The 19,433-nt window shown below is 41.3% G+C and overlaps 1 protein-coding gene across 2 annotated transcripts in view; it reads right to left on the bottom strand.

The window, feature by feature from the left end:
* Nucleotides 1-11,315: 11,315 nt before the first annotated feature.
* Nucleotides 11,316-19,433, bottom strand: part of FSD2 (fibronectin type III and SPRY domain containing 2) — a 15,100-nt gene continuing 6,982 nt past the window's right edge. For both annotated transcript variants that reach the window (XM_015831622.1, XM_015831621.1), the window contains 7 exons: nt 17,377-17,541; nt 16,808-16,942; nt 15,658-15,811; nt 14,341-14,474; nt 13,284-13,416; nt 12,016-12,192; nt 11,316-11,619 (listed from right to left, as the gene is read on the bottom strand). In XM_015831622.1, coding sequence (XP_015687108.1) covers nt 11,370-11,619; nt 12,016-12,192; nt 13,284-13,416; nt 14,341-14,474; nt 15,658-15,811; nt 16,808-16,942; nt 17,377-17,541 — 1,148 coding nt within the window. In that variant the 3' untranslated portion in view covers nt 11,316-11,369. The remainder of the gene's footprint in view (nt 11,620-12,015; nt 12,193-13,283; nt 13,417-14,340; nt 14,475-15,657; nt 15,812-16,807; nt 16,943-17,376; nt 17,542-19,433) is intronic.

The raw sequence follows: 19,433 nt of genomic DNA, 5'->3' as shown, positions 1-19,433 counted from the left end.
CTTTCCTGCCTGAGCAGGAGGTTGGACTAGATGACCTCCAAGGTCCCTTCCAACTTTATCATTATTATTATTATTATTATTATTATTATTATTATTATTATTATTATTATTATTATTATTATTATTATTATTATTATTATTGCCGCGTCCCTACGGCCACGTGATCAAAATTCGGACACTTGGCAACTGGCTCGCATTTACGACCGTTGCAGTGTCCCGGAGTCAGGTGATCTCCTTTTATGATTTTCAGACAAGCAAAGTCAGTGGGGGAAGCCGGCTTCTCTTAACAGGCTTGTTACTCACTTTAACCACTGCAGTGGTTCCCGTGGGCCGAGAAAAGCGGCACAAAACTTACTCAACCGCTGTCTTGCTTAACAACAGAAAGTTTGGGCTCCGTTGTGGTGATACGTGGAGGTGTCCCCAAAGAAGGCAAAGAAGATGCTGAGCTAAAACGTGATTGACGAAAAGGACCTCGTTCATTAGACCCGTGTGTCAGAAAGTTAAAACATTGCACAACTTTGCTCTGTTATTACGTCTCTGCTGTGGATATTAGGCTCTGGCTAATAAGTCCAACCAGTGGCCAGTAAATCCTCGTGCGCTCTTCAGGTTAATTAAATTTCTCAGCCCATTTTTTTTTTAAAAAAAAAAACTTGGAAAATTCCCAGCCTCTATTGTACGGTGATCATTAAGTTTTCCCACTGTCCTTCACCCAAGTATCCTTTATCATTTTCTACGCTGTCTTTGAGATTTAAATCAGCCAGGCCTCCACAAAGGGGCAACTTTCTGCATAATTCTGCAAAACCCTACACAAGGTAGTCCCCAGAGGCCCGGGAGGTGGGGGTGGGTGGGTGGGTGAGGATGATGGGCTTGCTTTGAAATGTATGCTATGTTCCCATCCTGAGAAAAGTCTGGTCTCGCCTTGAAAGTTTATTTTTAAGAAAAATGAAAAAAACCCACACACAATAGAAATGCTACATTTCCAAGATGTTTGCAATTTGACTAGACTTCTAGTGGAGAGCAGAAGAGGGCTGGAGAGGTGGGGTGGGCTGGGCTGGAAAGGTGGAGTTAAAAATGTATATGTTGTAAAGTTTTAGCCATTCCCTCTCAGCCGTTTCCCCTTATTTATTTTTAAAATCTCTCACACTATTTCATAGGCCACTGAAATTAAACTCTTCCTTTTAAAAATAAACCGTGGAAACTTCTCTCCTGCTTTGTTCTTCACGTCTACTGACGCAGCTTGACTTTTGAAAATTATTATTATTATTATTATGAATAATAATAATGTTTATTCCTTCTTAATCCTCATTCCTTGGGCAAAATAGGGGAAAAAAAAGTAGGACATGCCGTTGAGTTGCGTCAGACACCCGTTGTGTCCAGCTGTGTTGTGAGAAACCCGAAAACTTTCCATTACTCCAGATTTGGACATGCATATATACAGTATATTAATAGCACTGAAATGCATAGGTTTCCACGGGAGCGGGGAAATTGGTCTGAAATTTATGGGTCTCTATCTACAATATCCTCACTTCCAAATTTTTTCTCTCCCTGAATCAGCTCCACACTCTTCATCTGTTAATTTTAGAGAAATTAAGCCTTCCCAAAAGTTTTTTTTTTCCTTTTGGCTCAGGGAACCATTATTTGCAGGTATGTGGTCTAAAGCTGTCATTTTTCTTTCCTCTTGCAGATTTCTTATGTTTTTCCATGGGGGCCTCTGCCTCCCTCTTTTTCTATTTGTTTGATTTGTGTGTGCCATCAACTCTGCTTTTTTTCTTCTTTTTTTGGATTGCTGGACAGCCCCTGCAGTTTTCTTGGCAAGGTTTCCAAAGTGGCTTGCCCTTGCCAGCTTCCCAGGGCTGAGACAGAGTGACTGACTCATGCTCACCCAGCTGGCTATGAAGCCTAAGGTGGGACTAGAACTCACTGTCTCCTGGTGATCGGTCCAAAGTGCCGCAGCTGGCTTTCATGCTTAAGAATAACAGAGTTGGAAGGGACCTTGGAGGTCTTCTAGTCCAACCCCCTGCTCAGACAGGAAACCCTATACCATTTCAGACAAATGGTTGTCCAATCTCTTCTTAAAAACCTCCAGTAATGGAGCACCCACAACTTCTGGAGGCAAGTTGTTCCACTGATTGTTGTCAGGAAATTCCTTAGTTCTAGGTTGCTTCTCTCCTTGATTAGTTTCCATCCATTGCTTCTTGTTCTGCCTTCAGGCGCTTTGGAGAAGAGCTTGACTCCCTCTTCTTTGGGGCAGCCCCTGAGATATTGGAAGGCTGCTATCATGTCCCCCCTCGTCCTTCTCTTCGTTAAACTAGACATGCCCAATTCATGCAACCCTTCTTCATATGTTTTAGGTTCCGGCCGTCTAATCGTTTTTTCCTTGCTCTTCTCCGCACTAAGGCGGCACTAGAATTCACAATCTCCTGGTTTCTAGCCTGATGCCTTAACCACTACACCAAACAGGCTTTTTCCATTTATCCACTCCTTTTTAAGACTCCCAAGTGCTGAAGTTAGATTTAGCTTGTAAGATTAGATCTTGAGCCAAACGTTTTTCCACACAAAATGGGCTTGTCTGAATCCAGAGCCGTAACTGTGGCAAAATAAGACCTCTACTCTTAGAAGGCATGGTTCTTCCAGTCCAATTGCCCGTGGGCCCCAGACGCTTATCCCCAGTCTGAGTGGTGAATTCAGAGCAAATACATGGCCTTCGCTCCTCCAGAATCAAGCTGCTATCATTGGCAAAGCAATCCTACAATAAGTCTTGATGGAACTCTCGCTCCTTGATCATAGTCAAGATGGGAGATAAGGCCATCGTTGTTACCTCCATTTCTTCTCCTTCCCCAAGGCTGAGTTATACTGGGAAGTAGAGGTACAGGATCCTGCATGGCTATCTTATCTCCAAATGGTCAAAGACTCTTTTTTTTTAGCCTGAAAAAAACAACGGGGTCCCTATTTCTTGAAAGTGGTCTTCAATCTTCTTGAGCTGTTCAGTGCAAACACAAATATTCGTAAAGTAGTAATAAGGCAGTGAACTCTTTCCTACTGAGCCAACAGGACTTTTGAGCTATTTGAGCCTGTTGGTGAACTGATCCTTGGCTGGTAAAAAAATTGGCATCAGACCTTTTACTGGCACCAGGATTCCAGCAATTACATGACTTCCTCATTATTTTCTTCTGTCCTTGCAGATAGCAGCAGTGACTATAAAGGTTTTTGCGGAGTTGTTTTCCGAGCAATGTGGCGTCATTTCCCTAAGCAAATTAATCTAATTGGCTGACGGGTTGCCTTAATTAAAACCTTTCTGCAGCGTAGAAGTTTATTGGAGTGACAGCATTTTTTTAAAAAAGAAATCTGTTGTTGGTGAGTCTATTTTTTTTTTTATTCTTTCCTGTCTCTAAGAATTACACAGAAAGGAAAGAAGTACTAACATAAATGATGAATAACGAAATGGTAGTTAATATTTCAGCATTGCCTGATCAATATTTGATTTCTCTGGAAGCATTCCTGGACAGCTGAATCATATGGGCAACAAGAAAAGACATTAAAGTCCTGCAGGAAATAAATACAGGAAACGTACAATATGGATCTTCTAAAGTGTATGTGTGTCATTAATTCCTCAAAGCTGCAGGCCCAGCCCATTCTGACTAATGTAATTTCCCGCTCTTCGTTGAAATAATTAATTGGAGTTGTTTGGGATTATTTTTTTCTGCCTTTTCAACAAGTCTGCAAAGCAGAGATGCAGCTGTAAGACTCTTCTGCACGGAGCTGTCTTAGATTTGTGGAATTCACACATTGCACAGTATCATCTGGGATGCACACCCAGCCCCTGATTTATAAATCCTTGTTGAAGGCATACTGTGTTTTGGAACTTGAGTTCATTATGGTTTGTAAATAGAGATTATGGCTTTCTAGGTCCTGAAAATCAGGGGTCAGCAGCCTTTAGAATTATCAGGTGCCCCAAGAATATTAAATACCACCAAAATCTCATTAAGTGACCACATCTCACAAACTCACCTCTTTGTTTGAAATTTATTTTGGGGGTCCCATGGGTGTCATCTGATAATGCAGTGGGAGCACGGCTGATCACTTGGCTGTGTGTGACGTGAATCTGGGATGTCCTACATACAAATGGAGTGTTGTGCCCTTGAACTGGGTTCATTCCCATCCCATAAAGGAGCAACAGCCAATGGCGTTGAACAAAGCAAGGGCAAACAAAATCATCAAGGGTTTTTCTTGCTTCTACACTTCCACTTGCATTTAATTCTGGATGTGACTTTCCTTAAAAACCATTAAAACATTACCAATTGTACGAGGAATTTTACAAATACTTCTGATACTAAATTTTGAAATGCCCCATTGTGTGTCACCAAATAGTCCTGTTGCTTCTCTTTATTAGAGTCAAGAAAACAGGACAATAATTAACCATATTTTATTTGTATGATTCAAGACAGTGTACAACATATTGTCTCCTGCTGTTTTCTGCACAACGACAGTCCTGTGAGGTGGGTTGGGCTGAGAGAGAGGGACTGGCTCAAGGTAACTCACTTGGCTTTCATGACTAAGGCGGGACTAGAACTCACCGTCTTCTATGATTGGCTCAAAGTCACCCAGTTGGCTTTCATGCCTACGGTGGGACTAGAACTCACTGACTCCTGGTTTCTAGGCCAGCACCTTGGTCACCTCACCAAAGTGGCTTTCTTTATCATAGTTGATGCTAGTCGTCCTTTTATATTCGTTATGATTGAGAGTTGGGGAGACTTGACATGCTCAGTATTTTGTACACAGATTTTTTTAAAGCATTCTGCATGCTTATTTGTACTGAGTAGAGACCCCAAACTATTATAACTTTAAAAACTGCATGCATAATCATACACACCTATTCAACTGAGTTTGCACAACACACTTGATTGCTGAATTGATTTGATTTTCTGGCTTGACACAGTTGCATCATAAATTGACTGAATCAGCCTCTGAATCCCACACACCACGCACAAACTAACCAAAGGTTAAAACTAATCAAGATGTAGCGTTTTGTATCGGTGTAGCATGTGACCTGGGTAACATTGGGTGCGAACACAACCAAACAGAGTGAAGTGAGTGTTACGAGTGTCAGATGAATTAAAAACGCTTTGATTCTTCATTAGTGGAACGTCGTTTAGCAAGACGTGGGGAAGGGAAGGAGAAAAAGGACAGCCCTGTAGAGCAAGTCCAAACAAATATTAAATAAGTCCAACTGATTCATCAGCCTGGGTGGATGCAAGAGAGGACAGAGGCTGAGAGAAATAGAATCCAAGCTGAACTGTTAGTACTAAGTTTACTTTGAACCACAACAGACCGCAAGCCCAAGGTAATTAAACATCTCTGACACATGCAGTATTGACTCTGTAAATATTTACAGTGCGGAATTTATTCACGATACTATGTAGCGCTGCTTATAGCTGAAAAGTCCAACATTATACATTAACCACTAACGAACATTGGCATCCAACCCCCTTCGTATATGCAGCTGGAACATCACCTGATTGGGCGACTTGGGTGGCTGAACTGATGCATTTCTTTCAAGACGAACTGTATGGAGCCTGGAGCACAGAACTGGTTGATTTGTGGATTCCCCAACTGGGGTGGTGTTTGGATTTTTATTTATTTTTTGTCTTCTCTGGAAGACATTCTCCAGACTCTTGCGTGACTCTGGATGACACCTGGTTCTCCTTGACCTGAAGTAGCTATAAGATTTAAGAGCAATAAGGGGGAAAGGGTTCCATTGAAGTTGGGGGGCCCAATGTGAAGAGAGATTCTAGTTTTCATCTTCCCTTCTTCGAATCTCCCTTACTGCTGAAATTTAGTTTTGGGGAAAGTACTGTAAGTACCAAAGAAATCTGGTGCGTTTGGAAGTTGGACCGTGACATTGCTAGAAACCAAATGTTTGTATCCAGGAGTTTAAGACCAACGTGTCTGAAAAACATCAGTGATGGGAAGACCGGTTTGATTTTTGTTTAAGCCAAAGGAGCCATCTAACCTGGGATGAGTGATAAGGAACTGAATGAAAACCAAGGGAGCAGGCTGTAAGTTTCAGATCTGAACATTTGATAGCTGTGCTAGAATGGAATGGAATGGGAACAGAATAGAACAGGGTTAGGGTATGGTATGGTATGGTATGGTGTATGGTATGGTATGGTATGGTATGGTATGGTATGGTGTATGGTATGGTATGGTATGGTATGGTATGGTATGGTATGGTATGGTGTATGGTATGGTAGGTAGGGTAGGGTAGGGTAGGGTAGGGTAGAGTAGGATAGGGCAGGGCAGGGCAGGAGAAGAGAGGAGAGGAGAGGAAAGGGAAAGGAAAGGAAAGGAGTGTAATGTAGTGTAGTGTAGTGTAGTGTAGTGTAGTGTAGTGTAGTGTAGTGTAGTGTAGTGTAGTGTAGTGTAGTGTAGTAGAGTAGAGTAGAGTAGAGTAGAGTAGGATAATATTTTATTTGGTCAAGTATGGTTAGACACACAAGGAATTTAAGAGAAACAGCAGTCCAGAACATGGCTTTTGTTAAGTCACAATCAACCAAGAATGCATTAAATCTGGCCATTGACAGAAGCCCTTTCCCACACAAGAATCTCAGAAGATTGATTGAGGCTCAGCAGAATTGGCTCACACATTGTCTCTTAGGCCAGTTGATTACATATATGGGAATCGAACAGCTGCCTTTTTCTCTAGGTCAATAAGGGACATTTCCAAGAATAAAGTATGAACTCCAGCTGGATCAGGGGGTGCAAAAGTTCAGGAGTCTCTTCTTTGACCTTCGGTCCTTCGTGAACAATGAAGGTTCTGTAAGTATGTAATTCATGACATTCATCAAGAATTAGCCACTGGTCCCAGATTGCATCTATCTGCCTTCTCCAACCTGGTGCTTTTGGACATCTTGACATAGGGAGATGACAGGTGTTATAGTCAGGACAAATATAGAAGGGCAAATTGAAGTGCAGAGTTAAGATATTACTAGGCCATTTAAAAAGGGTCCTGGGAAACAGGGGAGAACTATTGTACTTGAAAGGATTTGCAGAAGTAGAAAAAATATTTAGGAAACAAAATCCGCAAGGACAAAAGAGATTCCACATAAAGACTGCATGTGTTTGCACTCTGGGTATCTGAGCATCTGAACTCTATGAAATATGACAGGAAACAGTGGAATTGTAATGAATAATAATAATGGAATGGGATGGGATGGAAGTTAAGAGTAGAGTAGAGTAGAGTAGAGTAGAGTAGAGGAGAGTAGAGGAGAGGAGAGGAGAGGAGAGGAGAGGAGAGGAGTATAATAATAGACTAGACTAGATTAGACTAGATTCTAGAATAGTTGCAGCAGAAAATTCTGTGATCATGTGACCACAATTTATGATGCCCTTTTCTGGTTTCTGGCAAAAAACACCCATAGGAATGCATGGATTCTCTTCACAACCAGGGCATAAACAATATACAATCAGCACTAAAAAGATGTAAAATCAGGTTGGTCCTGTGGATGCCTCAACTTACAACTGGAAATTCCAGGCTCCATTACTATCAGTTGAGGAGAATCTGAACTCTCCTTTAATTTTGTTTTAATTCCTGCAGAGAAAAACCTAATGGTAAGGTTCAATTCAATAAGCTTATGTTACAAAAGGGTAGATTTTACCTTAATATTCGAGGGAACGAGACAATAAAGGAAAGTCAGCAACGGAACTGATGGCCTGGAGGTACAATAAATGGATTCACTCTCCCACGCTGGAAATCTTCAGTCAGAGGTTGTACAGTTGTTGCTAGGGGGCAATTTAACCCAAGGTTTCCAGCACTGGATTTGGAGAAAGAACGGAACATTCTTAAAAGTTTTACTAGGATGAGATTTTTCTCTTTGCACTGGAAGAAAAATTCATTTGCCCTGTTATAATAATAATAATAATAGTAAAGTTGGAAGGGACCTTGAAGGTCATCTAGTCCAATCCCCTGCTCAGGCAGGAAACCCTATACCATTTCGGACAAATGGTATAGGGTTCTTCTTAAAAACTTCCAGTGTTGGAGCATTCACCACCTCTGGAGGCAGGTTGTTCCACTGGTTAATTGTTCTCACTCTCAGGAAGTTTCTCCTTAGTTCTAGGTTGCTTCTCTCCTTGATTAGTTTCCACCCGTTGCTTCTTGTCCTGCCTTCAGGCGCTTTGGAGAATAGCTGGACTCCCTCTTCTTTATGGCAGCCCCTGAGATATTGGAAGACTGCTATCATGTCCCCCCCCCCCCCCCGGTCCTTCTCTTCAAATCTTGGAGATCTAGCACCTTCCAAAATGTTTTTGGTAAGCTGAGTTTGGCATGGTTTCCAGACAGACCCTCTTCTGTATTTTTGTTTAGGGGGGGGTGGTTTCAGGAGACCTATACGATGTCACTGAGTCAACTTCTTTCTATGTATTTATTTATCCATCTATGTATTTATCCATCTATGTATTTATTTATCCATCCATGCCTAACCAGGGGCCTAGAACTCAAAGCCTTCCGCATGGAAGTTCAACAACATCTGAACTTCAAGTCTCTCCTGCCATCTACTGTTCTGCTTTGCACAAGGCAGAAATCTGCATTAATACAAAAAGAGCTCTAGCCATAGCACAGATTTATATACCGCTTCACAGTGCTTTACAGCCCTCTCTAAGCAGTTTAGAGAGTCGGCATATTGACCCCCAAACAATCTGGGTCCTTATTTTATCGACCTCAGAAGGATGGAAGGTTGAGTCCACCTTGAGCCGGTCAGCATCGAACTCCTGGCAGGAGGCAGAGTTAGCCTGCAATCTGGCACCCTGGGGTTTAGAGCGGTGGGTTGCTGTGTTTTCAGCATTGGTCCTTCTCTTTGGAAGGCAGTCAACAGCACCATTTTGTGAATTACACAGCACTTTGCCTGGCTTTGGCACTTGTTGCTGCAAAAGATCTATCTGGCTGGAGATGATGGAGCGAACCACGGATTCCTTAGGCCAGTTTGCTCTGAGCAGGATCTCTGCAGCCAGAAAAAGAAACTCTGCAGCTTTGATGCTTTAAAGAAATTTCCCCCTTGTTCCTGCAGAGTGAATGTAGGTTGTGAGGTGGTATGCAAGTAACTAAATGTTCTCTAAGGCCATTTTTTTCCTCCAACACAACCACATATAAATTAAGGCATTAAGGCATCTGTGTGAAGGCATTATAGAAAAACACAAACCATGTTGCTATTATTTATTGATGATCCAAATATGTCTTCATTTTGTTCTATATCTTCCTTCCTTCCTTCCTTCCTTCCTCCTCAAATTTATTTGCTGCCCATCTTGCAATTCAGGAACTTCCTTTCTTCCTTCCTTCCTTCCTTCCTTCCTTCCTTCCTTCTTCCTCAAATTTATTTGCTGCCCATCTTGCAATTCAGGAACTTCCTTCCTTCCTTCCTTCCTTCCTTCCTTCCTTCCTTCCTTCCTTCCTTCCTTTTGCCTCTTTTTCTGATGGTACCCTAAAGCAATGACATCATCACTACGTTACTCAGCTCTCCAATTGCATTCAATTTTTATTTTTTATTTTATCTTGGGAACAGAATCCTGGCTAATGAAAGCATCCACGGTGAAGATGATAATCAACTCACTCTGTCTCCACATTTTTTTCCCCAATAGCAGTTGATTTTTCATATAGTAAGGAAGCATGGATGAAAAGCCATTTTCCCTCTTCTACTGCTACAATTCTCTCCGGAATCGCACAATGAAACTCATCTGAACACATACTTTTCTCTCATTCCATCTTAGTCCCTAAGCAGCTTAGTCAGGAGACACAGCACTGGAAAAACACATTTGTGATGATTTGAGGCCCGCCAGCTTTATTCCTCTTGAGTTGTGTGATCACAACAAGATGCCACATTGCCTTGCAACTTGAAACACTGCCTTGCAATAGTGATCTTGGGCTTCAGCCCTTTAAATTGGAAACCGAGGCTGGATTTCATTTTTCTCCAGCTAGCTGAAAAATGCAATTCCTACTCCCATGCTAAGCACACACCAGATAAATCACTTTATAGCTTAGTGCGATGCATGAAGCAAGTCTTTGGATAAATATAAGCATTGTAGCAGGTAAAGAAGAGACCTATTTATGATTTAATGACCCATGCTTGAAGGGGTTTCTTTTTGTTTAAGGTGGTGGTATGAGAACAGCATTTGAGAAGCACTTTTGTGACAGGTATGGATTTGAAAACTCACAGTGGCATCTGATGTATTATTACTGACACAGGTTGATCCATGTTTTCCCTCAACTAAGACCTGCAATGTATATTAACGAAAAACTCTACATTTAATCAATGGCTGAAGAGCTAAACAAAGAAGGAGCAGATTGGGGAAATGGATGTGGTTTGAATTACATTGCATATCACCGGAAGGCAAAATCACAAAACTGGGTCTCACTTACTTTGGCTATGCCATGCGAGGGAACAGGGTGGCTGGTCACCATCAAAGCTGACACCAGCCAGAGCATAGAATTAATCAAAGGAGTACAAGATTGGAAGATGTGGAAAGACCTAGTCCAGGGGGTAGGCAACCTTGGCTTTTTTATGACTCGTAGACTTCAACTCCCAGAATTCCTGAGCCAGCCATGCTGAGGGGAAAGGGAGAGGTTTCCAAGCTGAGCCATGCGGGCTCAGGAATTCTGGGAGTTGAAGTCCACGAGTCATAAAAGAGCCAAGGTTGCCTACCCCTGACCTAGCCCATAGAATCGCCAAGAGTCAGAAATGACTGGATGGCTTGAGGACCACTGGCCTATTCAGAATCGGGCTGCACAAGTGGTAAGCTGACATGCACAGTGTGCACAGCTCAACTTGTGCGCTTGTGTGTGTGTATGCACCAGCCCGCCGCTCATGCCATCCAGTTCCCTTCTCCCTCCCCCCCCGCCAGGCCGCCAAGCCGCAAAGGTTGGGGACCGCTGATTTACAGTATAAAGAAAAAAAGTGTCCACATGTTGATCCAAAATATTTACGTCGCATACTAGATGAAAATATTTCCTTGGAATGTGCAATACTCAAAGCCATTATTTAGCCTAACAGGCTGGGTTTGCTAAGCGAGTCAAACTAGGGAAAAAAAAAAACCCTCTCACAACTCACTAGGTTAATTAACATTTGTGTAAATGAAGCTGTTAGGATTCCAGCTGGTCAGATTAAGTGTTTTGGGGTTTTTTTGTGTACAAGCAGCAAGAGACACATTTTAAAGTATTTGGCGGCATTTACTTTATGAACAATACGGTCCTGTCTCCCACACTAATCAAATTAAAAAATAAATAATACAGAAAGTTTGGGGGGGGGGAAGAGAAAAGTTTGGGAGGGGGAGGCTGGAAGTGTGCTACATTGCTTATTAAGTGTGCTGCATCTTGCTACCCTGAATCACAAAGCAACTTGTGGCGGTACTGTGATACCATTTCGAATCTTGAGCACGCCGACGCCTTTCACCGCGAAACAGGGACACACAAATTCTTGAAAGTTGCCATGGAAGGTGTACAGGTGTTGCATGATATCAGCGTTAAAAAATGAGAGAGTCCCTTCATCGTAGTCCAGTAAAAGGCCAATCTTCTCAGGAGGAACTGTGATCTTGATGTTGGGTGTTATCCCATCGTTGAGAAATTCATAGACATGGCTGCATAAGGAAAAAGAGATTTTTCACACCAGAAGCTTTAAATCGTAGGTATCCAACATTGGCCAGCTCTAATAGCCCACAAGGTGTCAAATGTCCAGTTGACAGATTCAGAAAAAGAAACTCCTGGGACATTATTTTACTAAGAGTATAAACTTTATTGAATAAACTATACTGGCACAGACGAAGCAAAACTAGCTCTGGGTTTCCCGCCCAAAAGCTAGCATAGTTAATTTCCACCTTTCTCTGTGAGCCACCCACAGTCCATTGCGGTATTTATCCCTGCCCTTATCCCAACCCCATTCCCTAACCCCATCCAACATCCATATCGACCTTACCCCTTCCCTACCCTTATAAAACTTAATAAAACATTTATACATAAAAAAGATGAAGCTGTACCTGGAGGAAGTAATGGTGTGCTTCATGCACCAGGAGGAATGGCTTGCACCCAAGTAATCATCTCTTGGTACATTTTCAAAAGCCACCCCAATGCAATATTCAGTGATCTCATCAACGTCGACCTCCCAGTAATGTTTTCCTCGGAATGGGATCGGGTATCCCATTACAGCAATGGATCTATCAAAAAAAAAGAGAGAGAGGGGCGCGCGGGAACGTGGGTCAATTTTCAAGATATTCACTTTACTGATGGAATTGAGTCATCTTCTGGATGATCTTGTTATCCCCCAATTTGGGCATTAGTCAAGTTGTGGATAAAATGATTGGATTTTTGAGATTTCCAGGGAAGAAATGGCAGAGTGACAATTAAATAAGGAAACCCGGAATATCACAGAAATCGGACAGGTGCAGCTTGAGATAGTGAATATGGCTATATGCTTGGAGTAGGATTCCCCCCCCCCCATTCAAGTAGTCAACACTCTTCCTTTTGAGAGAGATCCTAAGATCCTAACTTGGGAGCTGCTCTTCAACTCCAAATTAAGGTGAACCTGGAATTGTAGGAGAAGGAGTGACAGAGCCTGGGGATGGAGTCAAAAGAGGAATCAGCTTTATTTATTTATTTATTTATTTATTTATTTATTGTTTATATTTATATCCCGCCCTTCTCCTTACGGACTCAGGGCGGCTAACAACCAGATAAAAATACAAAATAGTCTCTATGTAGCCACAAGAGGAATAAGACCAATCCCTCTTGAATTCCATTGGCCCTTATCTAGCGTCAAGACTGTCCTAACCATTTTTTAGTAGATTCCTGTGCATTAGGCATGATTAGTAAATACATCAGTTTAATTAGAACTTCACAAGTGGTCCTGAACTTTTGTACCTGACAGGAGTCTACCTGGGTAATAAGTCAGCCTTCCCAGCTGATCTTGGCCATGAGCCAGAAGGTATTTGGCGAAATGATCTTATATGATCAATTAGGAGTAGCAGTACTGACGTCATTGTCCATGATAGTTACTAGTTGTTTTATTTAGAATATATTTATGCTGCCTTTAAACTACAGATGCAATATCTTAAGTCAGAATCAGAACAATGGAAGCTCTAAAATCCAGCCCCTATGACTGTTTGTCACCTTTTGCTTTCAGCTGTTGCAAGCAGTTTTGCACTGTCCAAAGTGCGTTTTCAGAGGTCCTGGGTCCTCTCAAAAGAAAGGAGAGTGAAGTAATACAATGGGATTAAAGAACGCAGACTAGGCATGAAGATTCCCAAACCTTGTAAAACTGTCTTCGCCAAAGGGTGTGTCACTTTGGGCACTCTTGTTTTTGTGGCAGACCAGTGTCAGCCCATCTTCCAGGATGGACAAGGAGGGATGCGCTGTCCTTTCGTTGAGGGTAAATACAGTTCCTGTCAGAGAAATGAAATTGTGTTCTAATTATTCAGTCCCATGGATTTGCTTGTACTCGCTTACTGCTCCTGGTGCTCAGACGTTCCCCTTGGAACATTTACAGAGCCCCTCCGCCCTCATCCAGATGAACTTTTTCAGCAAAGCTTTTTGTGACTAGTCAAGGTATTGCCTTGAAACAGATTGGACTACCTGTGAATTTCTCGGTAGTCTCTGAGTATGGTGGTTTTCTTGCAGATATTTCATTACCCAACCGTGTAACATCACCAGTGGTAGAACAACCAAAATAGCAGAGATTAACCCGAAGATCAACACTAGACCAACAATCAAGAAGTAAACAATATTAATGCACCGTTGATGCTTCCTAGTTGGGTAATGAAGTGTCTGCAAGAAAACCACCGAGCTCAGAAAGCACCACGGACCCTGAGTTATAAATATTCTCTTGTATTAGATTAGACCAGAGGTCCCTAACCTTTTGGTCACCATGGACCAGTTCCATGGAGAAAGGCTTTTCCATGGACTTGAGCCAACTGAATGCAATGAAGAGTTGGAGGGAGAATACCATTCCAGCTTTCACCATCCATTTTTCAGACTACTAAAGAGTGGGTGCTTTTATTCCAAAACGAATAAAGTGTTTTTGGAAGGGGGTGGGTGGAAAATGGAGGTATATGTGAAACTGTTCCCCACTTTGTTTTTTTTTCTCTATTTGAATAGCATTTGATTCCCTTCAAAGGGTGCCAAGATACCCTCATAACCCAGGCAAACTGCTCTTTCCACACAGCATCTCTTGATTCCCCCCCCCCACCTTCTGCTTATTTTTGGAAATAAAGTAAAATCATTTTTAAAAAGCACTACTAGAAGCAGTGTAAAACAGGATGCCACAATTTGCAAAGGGTACGTGCTAAGACTACGTTCTTACTACCTACCTGTGCTAAAGATAGAAGCTGGCTCACTCCTTTCGCTAGATCCTCCTATATTGATGGCCTTCACAAAGAGAAGGTAATTTTGTTTTGGCTCCAGCTGAATCAGTGCCTCACAGTTTGGAATTCCAACAACAGATCTGGAAAAAAAAGTGGAAAGCATGCTTACATACAGTCGCTTTTGAAAGGAAGAACAACTTATTTGTGATCCTGGGAATCTCAGAAAGAGTTGAGAAGTAACACAGAAAGCTACCTCCCAATTTTCTATTTTCTACCATATTGGAGATCGGAGATTAACATGAAAGAAAGAGATAAACAAGCTTTACAAGGTATCAGTATGATTCCTAGCTCAGTCATAAACTTGGTAACTGATCATAGCTTTTTTTCCACCTGGAAAAATCTATTCCAGTGCACAGCCCACTACAGTGCCTTTGAAAATCTCTATCGGTTGATGGCCTCCCTGGATAAGTTGACCATCCTCATCCATAGCAGAAACATCACAGCATAATAGGGAACCTTCTATCTGTGAAATTGCCCAAAGGATTATGAAATTGACCAGAGAAAAACAAAACACCAAGGAAATGGTGGGAGGGAGTTAGGACCCCCCCCTTCCCAATCTCTGCTTCCTTTGAGAGAGTGGCAAATAGGAAATAATTGATTTCTCTTACTAACAGTAAATATGAATGAATATTCTATGTGTGTTTGCAGACACAGAAAGAAAGAAAGAAAGAAAGAAAGAAAGAAAGAAAGAAAGAAAGAAAAAGAAAAAAGGAAGGAAGGAAGAAAAGAAGGAAGGAAGGAAGGAAGGAAGGAAAAAGAAGGAAGAAAGGAAGGAAGGAAGAAAAAAGAAGGAGAGAGGGAGGGAGGAAAGGAATGAATGAATGAATGAAGGAAGGAAGGAAGGAAGGAAGGAAGGAAGGAAGGAAGGAAGGAAGGAAGGAAGGAAATGGCCTGGAGCAGTCATTATTTGGTAGCAAAAACAATTGAAAAAACCTATTTCACCTATAATTTGGTGTATTCTTCCTGGTCATGTTCTAAATATGCTAGATCTTACATTGTAATGCTGATCTCTATTGGACAAGTGCAACATTTTGGAAATAACCATAGCAAAAGGAGTTCTTGGACTGATGGGGATGAATATTTCTTTTACGCTCCGTAGGACCTGCGGTCCCAAAGCTTTCCATAGGGTTGAGTAAGGGTTGCTCCGTAGCCTTGTGCCCAAGTACTGCATGATTCTACTAAAAAGATCCAGAGTATCACTGAAAATGACCATGAAGTCATGATAGGGTAGAATATGTGCGTATCAAACCCTGTGCAACTTACTCAGTGAGAATGTCTCCTCCATCTCCACCAGCCATCTTAGACAACTCAACAGTGTAGGATTCCACGGGATTAATATTTCCACATTCCCATTGCACCAGGGCAGCGTTTTCACAGCTCTGAATCACCTTCTCTTTGATAACAGGCGGCAGAGGAGCTAAAAACACACACCATACAGGAGTCCTTTGAAGCACTGACAAACAAAAGCTGTTTTTCGTTGAGTGAAAATCTAGACTATAAGTAGCAAAGGCTGGGATCACTAATAAAATATTAGGCTTTGGATTTCTAGGTTACCTTTCCAGCTGGGAAGAGAATTCAAGGCAATCAACCACTCAAAACACATCCTAAAATGACTTCATTCAAAATTTAGTCAATTCAGTTTAAAAGCTAGAATAAAATGGCAATATTGATTTAAGCTTCTTCCCCCACCATTTGATATAACTAAAGACAGACAACCGTAGAGGATATAGATCATTGATGGCGAACCTTTTACAGACCGAGTGCCCAAACTGCAACCCAAAACCCACTTATGTATCGTCGAGTGCCAGGGTGTGTGTGGCCCATTGGCTGGGTGTGGCCAATAGGGTGGCCGTGCCCAATTGGGTGGACGTGGCTGAGATGGTAACGGCAGACTGGGTGGGATAAAAAGTTCCATCAATCAATTCCAACTTTGCAAGATCTTTTTTTCCCCGCAAGAAGTTGAAATTGATTGATTTATTGAACCTTTTTTTTTTTTGCACACGGCGGCAGAGGCCTAAAGCGAAAAGGTTTTATAAAACCCAGTTGAAGGCCTAGGACTGGGGTGACGGTGCATGTGCCCACAGAGAGGGCTCTGAGTGCCACCTCTGGCACCCGTGCCATAGGTTCGCCACCACTGATATAGATCATTTTTATTATATAATTAAGCTGAAACTTTTTTAAAAAAAATAAACTATTGGTTAAAAAATTAAATAGCACGACTTTTTGAGAAATATTTTTTATCTAAAGTCAGCACCATCTGGATAAACCTTCAAGGATTGGGGTTGTGATCTTAATCTCTCTCCCACAGTTTAGCAAAAAAAGAGAGCTTTGGGTAGCCTGGTCCCCACTTTGCATAGGTCAATAAAAAGTTATTGTTTTCCTAAATCAAAACATAACACGGGAAGCCATTTACCTGTCATATACACGGCTCTTTCGCTGGCTGAGCTGACCCCAGCTCTGTTTACTGCTTTTACCCAAAATTCATATTGTGTGTTAGGCACCAGTTGAGCGACTGTGCAGTAGGTTTCTTTCACATTTAGCTTAAACTCTGCAATTGGAAAGTACAAAGATTTAAGGGCTTCTTTGAAATTGCCACAGATTCTTAAGTAATAGCTTATTTCATTCTGGAATAACAGCGTATTATGTTGCAGTCTTTCTTTTTCTAAACTAGGCTTGGATTGAACAAGCCACAAATTGCGTGTAGCTCCCAGATAGACACCTTGCTCATTTCCAGAGCTCACATTCTAAAGATTTAATAGCCTGGGGGCAAAATAACAAGTAAAATATATTAAAGCTCCACTAACTCGAGCAATCAGGATGCTGATCAGAAAAGCAGCAGATAAAATCACAATAAAATCAGCAGAGAAATGCCACTTCCATTTCTGTCTTTGCAGAACGACCTCAAGGCAGATGTTGTCATTAAGAGTTTAGTCAGAGACATTTTGTTTTTCATTCTACCTGATCTGGTTTTGGTCTCTTTACCTTCTTGCTCCGTGTTGGATGTGTCATTGCTCACTCGCTTGTAATAGAGTTGGTAGCTTTCCACAATATCTTCTGAGAAAAAGCTCCAGCAAATTTTCACAGACGTCCCAGTAGCTGAACTGGGATCCTGAGCGTTCATCACTGGCGCACAAGGGGGGGTAGAGACTGAAATCGGAAAGGGAGAAATCTGTTTTAAGATTTGCAGAAGAGGGCAGGAAACTTCTAGACTTGCGCATTTGCTCACGGGTGAAAACTGCTACGCACCAGGAAGGGATTTAACGGAGAAGATTTCTACCAATGTCCATATTACTTCCATGAGCCTCTGTGAGACGTGCATTTTGAGAGCGAGAAATTGTATTAGCTGCATTTGTCACAAACAGACAAATCCCATGTGTGTCTAATCAGACTTGGCCAAGTAAAGCTATTCTATTCTATTCTATTCTATTCTGTTCTGTTCTGTTCTGTTCTGTTCTATTCTATTCTATTCTATTCTATTCTATTTTATTCTATCTTGTAATTCTATCCTGTAATTCTATTCTATTCTATTCTATTCTATTCTATTTTATTCTATCTTGTAATTCTATCCTGTAATTCTATTCTATTCTATTCTATTCTATTCTATTCTATTCTGTTCTGTTCTGTTCTGTTCTGTTCTGTTCTGTTCTATTCTATTCTATTCTATTCTATTCTATTTTATTCTATCTTGTAATTCTATCCTGTAATTCTATTCTATTCTATTCTATTCTATTCTATTTTATTCTATCTTGTAATTCTATCCTGTAATTCTATTCTATTCTATTCTATTCTATTCTATTCTATTCTAGTCTATTCTGTTCTGTTCTGTTCTGTTCTGTTCTGTTCTGTTCTGTTCTGTTCTGTTCTATTCTATTCTATTCTATTCTATTCTATTTTATTCTATCTTGTAATTCTATCCCGTAATTCTATCCTGTAATTCTATTCTATTCTATTCTATTCTATTCTATTCTATTCTATTCTATTCTATTCTATTCCATTCCATTCCATCCCATTCCATTCTATATATTCTATTCTATTCTATCCTGTAATTCTATCCTGTAATTCTATCCTGTAATTCTATTCTATTCTATTCTATTCTATTCTATTCTATTCTAGTCTAGTCTAGTCTAGTCTAGTCTAGTCTAGTCTAGTCTTATTCTATTCTATCCTGTAATTCTATTCTATTCTATCCTGTAATTCTATCCTGTAATTCTATTCTATTCTATTCTATTCTATTCTATTCTATTCTATTCTATTCTAGTCTAGTCTAGTCTAGTCTAGTCTAGTCTAGTCTAGTCTAGTCTAGTCTTATTCTATTCTATTCTATCCTGTAATTCTATTCTATTCTATCCTGTAATTCTATCCTGTAACTCTATTCTATTCTATTCTATTCTATTCTATTCTATTCTATTCTATTCTATTCTATTCTATTCTATTCTGTTCTGTTCTGTTCTGTTCTGTTCTGTTCTGTTCTGTTCTGTTCTATTCTATTCAGTTTCAACCAACTTCAGTGTCCATTAACTCAAATTACTATTTTTTTCTTGTCTTGACCAGACCTATTTGATTTTTCTTGACCGAGTCTACTTTTTGCTTGACCAAAATTACTTGATTAACCCAACCTACTTTTTGGAGTGTGGCTTCCAGCACATCATCCAAGGCCTACCATGAACATCTCTGTACATCTCCACCCCGGGTCACCCCAACGATGCCCTTGACGTGATGGCCCGTTGCCTGGAGGCCGTACGGGTCTGGATGGGAAGGAACAGACTCAGACTCAACCCTTCCAAGACCGAGTGGCTGTGGCTGCCGGCGCCCCGGCATAGTCAGTTGGTTCCATCGCTGACTATAGGGGGCGAATTTTTGGCCCCCTCAGAGAGGGCGCGCAATCTGGGAGTCCTCCTGGATCCACGGCTGACACTGGAAGATCATTTGTCGGCCGTGACCAGGGGGGCGTTTTATCAGGTGCGCCTGATTTACCAGTTGCGCCCCTTTCTGGACCGGGACGCTTTGCGCACAGTCACTCAGGCTCTCGTCACCTCTCG

The sequence above is a fragment of the Protobothrops mucrosquamatus genome, unplaced genomic scaffold (assembly GCF_001527695.2).
Source record: "Protobothrops mucrosquamatus isolate PMUCROS unplaced genomic scaffold, P.Mucros_1.0 scaffold_269, whole genome shotgun sequence".
In the NCBI taxonomy this organism is placed as follows: Eukaryota; Metazoa; Chordata; class Lepidosauria; order Squamata; family Viperidae; genus Protobothrops; species Protobothrops mucrosquamatus.
Note: the sequence above shows the minus strand (reverse complement) of the source record. Positions and strands in the feature narration are given on the sequence as shown.